The sequence below is a fragment of the Microtus ochrogaster genome, linkage group LG1 (genome assembly GCF_000317375.1).
Source record: "Microtus ochrogaster isolate Prairie Vole_2 linkage group LG1, MicOch1.0, whole genome shotgun sequence".
Taxonomy (NCBI): domain Eukaryota; kingdom Metazoa; phylum Chordata; class Mammalia; order Rodentia; family Cricetidae; genus Microtus; species Microtus ochrogaster.
Genome location: NC_022027.1, coordinates 29,979,451 through 29,985,773, shown reverse-complemented (window position 1 = coordinate 29,985,773; position 6,323 = coordinate 29,979,451). Strand labels below are relative to the sequence as shown.

The 6,323-nt window shown below is 50.1% G+C and overlaps 1 protein-coding gene across 1 annotated transcript in view; it reads left to right on the top strand.

Annotated features, from left to right (window-relative positions):
* Positions 1-3,011, top strand: part of Scfd2 (sec1 family domain containing 2) — a 344,622-nt gene extending 341,611 nt beyond the window's left edge. Inside the window, exon 9 of the mRNA XM_005359346.3 lies at positions 2,705-3,011. Within this exon, the coding sequence (XP_005359403.1) occupies positions 2,705-2,797 (93 nt within the window). The 3' untranslated portion in view covers positions 2,798-3,011. The remainder of the gene's footprint in view (positions 1-2,704) is intronic.
* The last annotated feature ends 3,312 nt before the right edge of the window (positions 3,012-6,323 follow it).

Genomic DNA, 6,323 nt, shown 5'->3' with positions numbered 1-6,323 from the left:
TGGGAAGCCTGCTCCAGGAAGGCTTGCTGGAGGTGGGGACGTCTTAGCAGATTGAAAGGCCACAACTAGAGTAGGGGAACTGTGCCTAGATAAAGGAGCGTCCCCAAAGCGCCAATTGTGAAGCTGCAGACACTTGATGGTAGCTGACACATGGGGCTGACCATACAGAGCTATGGAGGAAAGAACTGGTGCGAATCCAGCAGGAAGCAGATACTGAGGCCAGGGACGCTGTCCTGGGGGCTGGGCTTATCAAACAGCGGTGAGAAGAGAGTAAGTAGCAGGTTCACACTGAGAGCGCACACTCTGGCAACTTCTCCTCCATCACGTAAGGACTGCAGTGAGCTGCAAGGAGGGAAGATGGCAGAGGGAGCTAGTGACAGCAGCCACCACCAGAAGCCCCTCTGGAGCCTGCACTGTGTGAAATGATCTGCAGTGTTCATCTGGGCAGACAGTGTTAGTCATGCCTCAAAGATGAGGAAGTGGCACTCAGAGTGACTAAGCAGCTGCCCGGGGTAGCAGCCTTAGCTGGGGTCCAGCTCACACTGGACATGCTTGAGCCTAGCTCTCCATCTCAGGCCTCTGGAAAAGTCAGGACTCAGCCTGCTCTCTCCTTTCCTCACAGGCCCCCTAACCTACTTCACAAACCGCTTCTGTTTCCCGTTGCTTTCACCTGATCCAAAGCAGGCCCCAGACGCCCTCAGCAGTGATGCTCAACAGGCTGCGGCCTCACCTCACGGGCCTACTTGTTTGGCTGAGAGGAGCCTGATCTTTGTGTTCTCACTCAGAGGAAAACCAATCCTGACTGTCAGCCATGGCCGTGAGCCCAGCACAGGGCCTGAGCAGGACTGAGCAGGGCAGGTTTTTAGGCTTGTTTGCTGCTCTCCGCTTTGACATCCACTGAATCTGTAGCCGTGCACTCCCAAGTTCTTCAACCTGACAACAAGAGTTGATCTTCTCTGAAGAAACACTTCACCCTCACTCCTGCCCCTAACCTCAGCTGGAGAGGAGTTCGCTAGCTTTAGACTGGGCTCAGGACTGTGAGATGGGGATACAGTATATTAACCACTACTGGTCTCTTCTACCTTACAGGGGTCTACATCCAGAGGCTGGGGAAAGTGTGTGTGTGTGTGTGCGTGCGTGCGTGCGTGCGTGCGCGCGCGCGCGCACACGCGCGCATGCATGCAGGCAGAAGCCATAGGACAAACTCAACTGTCCTACCTCAGGACCTGTCTACATTGTTTTTTGAGACAAATTCTCCCAATTGAACTGGAGCTCATCAAGTAGCTCTTGGGGTTCCTCTGGCCAGGGAACCCCAAGAATTTGTCTGCCTCTGCTTTCCCAGTCCCTGGGTTACAGGTGCACACTCCACACCCAGATCTCTCGTGTAGATTCTGGGAGTTGCACACAGGTTCTCGTGCTTACACGGCGTGCACTTTGCCCACTAAACCATCTCCTCAACCCTATGCATACATTTTAAGTGGGCTTCCTAATGAATCCCATAAGGGTCCCTTTAAACTGTATGAACCTATATGTGTTTCTCTAGAAAATTCTGTGCTTCCAAAATTCTGTGATTCTGAAGGAAATTTGCAAACCCATCAGCAGATCACAGTAGTCAAGCACTTCCTGGGCTCTCAGGAGAGGAGCTTACATAACCTGGTGGCAATGCTGCAAGCTCTTCTTTTCTTTCTGGGACAGATGAGGTGGGAGAGGGAGGCTCCAAGTAAAGTCACTTTCCAGAGGGAATCCAGCCAACCAACAGCAGAGCTGAGATCTCCCCAGCCTCTGCTGGCAGCTCTGACCTGGAAGCCCCCTTGCCACGTGCCTACCTGGTTTGTGCAGCACGCACACTTGGGTCACAAGGGCACGCTGCCATGCACCTCTGTCTTCAGAGCCTCTTTGCATAGATGTCAGGGAAATAAGAAGTTCAGGTCTCGGTGCTTTTTTTCCCTGCTAAAAATATGGGTTGGTTGGCACTAGCCGTGTATTTCTTGAGATAGAACAAGTGCTTCAAAGGCAGCGCTCTGGGAAAAGAGGGAGAGCTCTTCAACAAGGTCGTTAAAAGTTATTTTCAAGAAGGAAAACAAAGTTCTAAATGTTTTCTTCCACTCCCTCCCTTGGCCATGACCCTCTCCTGTTAGGCCTCAAGTTGGAATGTGGCCTGTTTTGCACCAATGAACTAGTTGAATCTGGAGGTGATTACTTCACTGATCTCATTACACCTGGGAGAACCTTGGGGGCAGGCAAGCAGACAGGGAGGTGTCCTCCCTGCACCTGTCCAGTGTCGCACAGCCGGGTGCCGCCTGGTCATGCCACACTCTGGTGCTGGCCTGTGGAATTCCTTCTGGATCACCGTCCTGATTTCCTGTAGGCACTTTCTTATGGAAAGGCGCTGGTGCCTGTGTGGGCAGACCCTCACTTGACCCTTACAGAGCTTACCATGCCCCCAGGCAAGTCCCAAAACAAGCTGTCTTGGTGTGGAGAGAAAACAACCTCACACTGAAGGCCAGGCTGAGGGAAGAGTCACCCCGCCTCAGCCACGTGGGCCCAAAGGTCCATGTGGACCCAGTGAGCAAAGCCTGAGCCATCTTAGCAGCCAGGCTGTGGATGAGGGGCCCTGTGCCATGGCTGCTCACCCCGTGCCTCCTTTCTTAGCCCCTGATAACTGCCCTCTTTAACTGTGCCGTGCCTGTCCCTCCGGTCACAGGTGATGGTGCTGTCCACAAGACTCCTGAAGCCACTTAACATTCCTGAGCTGCTCTTTGCCACTGACCGGCTGCACCCAGACCTTGGCTTCTGACATCTAAGAGGAAGATAAGACCGGTTTGAGCTGGAAATACCAATACCCATCTGTCACCATTCCAGATATGCCACCAAAGCCAGTGTCCCTGTACTAATTATAGGTGTATGACTTCATTCTGCGGAGAGGGCCTCACGGCCAGCAGAAGACAGTGTGTTTGGACTGCTCCTGTTCTTCAAAAGCAAAATAAAGACTTGCGTGTTCATTTCTCTTCTATAGGTGTCAAGCTGTCTTTAGCTGACTTCACCTCAGTCCCTCTGATTTCTCTTCATCCCTTACTGTAGTCTTCCTGGAGCCGCCTGCGAGTCCCTTAGCTCTGGGTAAAGTCTGTCTGCAAGTGGTGGCAGAGACAAGCATTATGGTTCTAAGTTAGTCAAGGAAGGTTAAATGTCCTTAGAATTCCCTGCATGAGGAAAGCTAGGTTGTTCTTGTGTATGGAAGTGAGGAAGGGACGTCACAGACAGAGCCTGAGACCTTGTTTCTCTCTGACTCCAAAACATTTCTGAAAGACAAGAAAGGAAGGGGTAGACCCGCCTGGGCAGCACTAGCCTGGTGGCCTCCGTGAATGGTAAATCACCCCAAGAGTGACAAAGAGCTGCTTTGTTCCAGCTGGTTCAAGGATGAGGGCAGACCCACTACTTGGAGCAGCCGTGGGAGAGACGAAGAGAGGGTGGCCGGAGGGCCGTCCTTGCTGCACATGGTTTCTCTGGCCCAGAGGAAGCCCCATGTGGAAGAGGCTCTCTCCCAAGGAGTCTAGATTGGAAACACAACTCCCACATGGCCTTTGTGATTTCAAATTCCTACTGAAATCGACAGCCTCCTTCTGGGATTTTATATTTTCTTTCTGGTCATAGCAGAAAAACCCAGACGCATCTAGTGAAATTATATGAGAACCCTAGGGAAAAAGGAAGAAAGACCTGCTTGGAACCCAGACACCGCTCACAGGGGCATGGCCGGTGGGGGCTCCTGGCGTGAGTGATGGATGTCTGAAATGAGACAATGCTGAAAAACAGTTTCTTGTGTGGATTAAGAAGGAAGACAAAATAAAATGTAAGCCAAGACATGGCTATACGTTTTACTTCTCTATTAAATGCTGTTCTTTTAAGGAAATAGGAAAAAAAACTGCGAATTTAGAATCATTTTTGAGGTGAATGAAGTTGATTTTTGAAACAACACATTCGTTTTCCACCCAAGTGTGCTTCCTACCTTCCCTGCTCTTTGATGGTGCTCAACTATAAGGCAACTCTTTTTTAAATCCGCTAAGCTAAAAGTCTTACATATGAATGAGAAAAAAATGGCATTAGCCTCAAAGAAATTATATGTATGCAGGGATAAGTGCTTTCTAAAATAAAGAAATTTAAAGTAGCCTGCCATGTGACCCAGAGCTGTATTCATCCATCCATCCATCCCCAAATGTTGAATCGGAACCTGTGGAGAACATTCCAGATACTCTGAAAGTTCTGAGCCAAGTTTATCACAAACCAGGTACCACCCTGACTCCGTGGCACTCACAGGATGAGAAGCTGATCCTGTGTCTCATGTCTGGGTGCCCAGTGGGTTTCTCCTCAGGGTTCAGGTGCACGCCATATGTCTGCATGCAAAGGGAACCTGAAAATACCAAACCAAACTGCTAGCCAGTGTTTACACCTGGAAGGCACATCAAGGGGAACATAGGAAAGGGGGAGTCACCCCCCCATTACTTCTGAACTGTTTCAGGTTTTGACACCAAATATGTATTTGTGTGTTGCTTTTGTGGGTTCCATAGTTCATCTTGGCAAGTTACCTCTTACCTAGTAAAAGAATATTCAGAAACTCCTACTCTTCTACTAGTAAAGTACCAGTTACACTAGCATTCTAGAATGCTCTAACACTGACGTGAGTATGGCCATGGCTAGTGTTGGTGCAAAAAGTGAAAAGTTTAGTTTGGAGTCGTCCTCTTCATCTCAGTGATCACTGACTGGAAGAACTGGGCCAGGAGAGCAATCGGTGATCGAGGCTTTGAAGGCAGGCAAGCTGGAAAAAGTTGGTGATTACTGGAGTCTGGTTTGAATAAGGAAACTGGAGAAACGGGGGAGGTGGTCATAGTGTCTCTTCACAGGAATAGGAACCCGAAGACACTACTAGTGATAAGTGTCAGAGGATTGCCTCTGCAGATCCATGTTTCCAGGAGAAACTTTCCGTCACTAACGTTGGCCAGAAAGCTAACATTGTAGTCTGTGCAGTCTGGGGTTGGAAGCCTCGTTTGCCATTTCCATATTATTCAAATGTATGAATTTTAAAGGGACCTCTCCCACATGCCTTATGGTAGCCACATGAAGGGATACAAACAGCCCAGCTGGGGAGCTGAGCACTAGGGACTCTCAGACCTGAGTGTGTTTACCACCTAAACCATGCTGGCCAAAGCAAGCATGCACAGGCCGATCTCCTACCAAGGGCCTTGCAGCCAGCCACTTTTTATATACACAATTAGATCCTGGTAAATGCTGTGTGGCGACTGAGGTCTGCTCCTTTTTGGAGCTCTGTCCCCACAAGCATAGGGCACAAGCCAAGTGTTTGGCAGTACTCCCTGCAGAGCGGCAGGCCCTGTGTGGATAACTGTTTGTGCCAGGGTCCCTACAGTTACACTGATATTTCCATAACAAATAATTCTGTCCCCCTACCAAGACCACTATTGTTTCTTACCCTAGTTACCAGAAACAGCATGTCAACAACAAATAATCCACTATTACAAATGTTGTCTGTTGGCTTGCCCAGGAAACATCCAAAACCTCCATCTCTGCTTTGAAAGGAACTTCAGACAACCAGATGGTGGAGGGCTTGCAGGCCAGTCAGCAAGAGCAGGGGAGTGGTGGGGTCTTCCCACCTTCACTCATACCCCATTCTCTTCTGCAATTCAGGAACCGATGAAGACAATAAGAACCTGCTGAAACCGCCTCTCTAGATTTCCAGAAGTGCCCAGACTCCTTTCTGGGTTCTGTACTGTAAGCGGGCGTGCCTCCCTGCTGGGCTCTTACCCGGAGGTTCTGGAGCTCTCCACAGCTGGGCAGCTGGGCCTTTGCCATCTCCTTTCTCCTAAGCAAGACCACAGCGAGCCAACTGCTCCATTGTGGGAATCTGCCCACAACATGTTCCCTTACCCAGAAAATAGATCTGTTTTTACCTTCTTCGGGTAAATGATCAATGATGAAATCCCATTTTTTTCTCTCATAAATAAGGGGCTCTCTATAAACACAGCCATAGCCCCCAACGCTCTGGTTCTGAGCTGCCAGACAGGCAAACCTTCTGGAGCTGGATGAGGATAGAAAGGCAATTTCACAATCTCCCTCCCAGCCTCCCCTGCCACTGTACAGCGGGGCCAGGCCCAGCCAGGGCTGCAAGTGGTTTTGATTTGAGGCTGGAAGGAAACTAGAAAGCCAGACATCATGACAGACGTGGGTTGGGCTCTGAGACAGACCGGCTGGGAGGCAGCTCCTCCAACCTGGACGTCTTTATTACTGAGGGGGCTGGAGGCCAAGGCAGCCAGCAG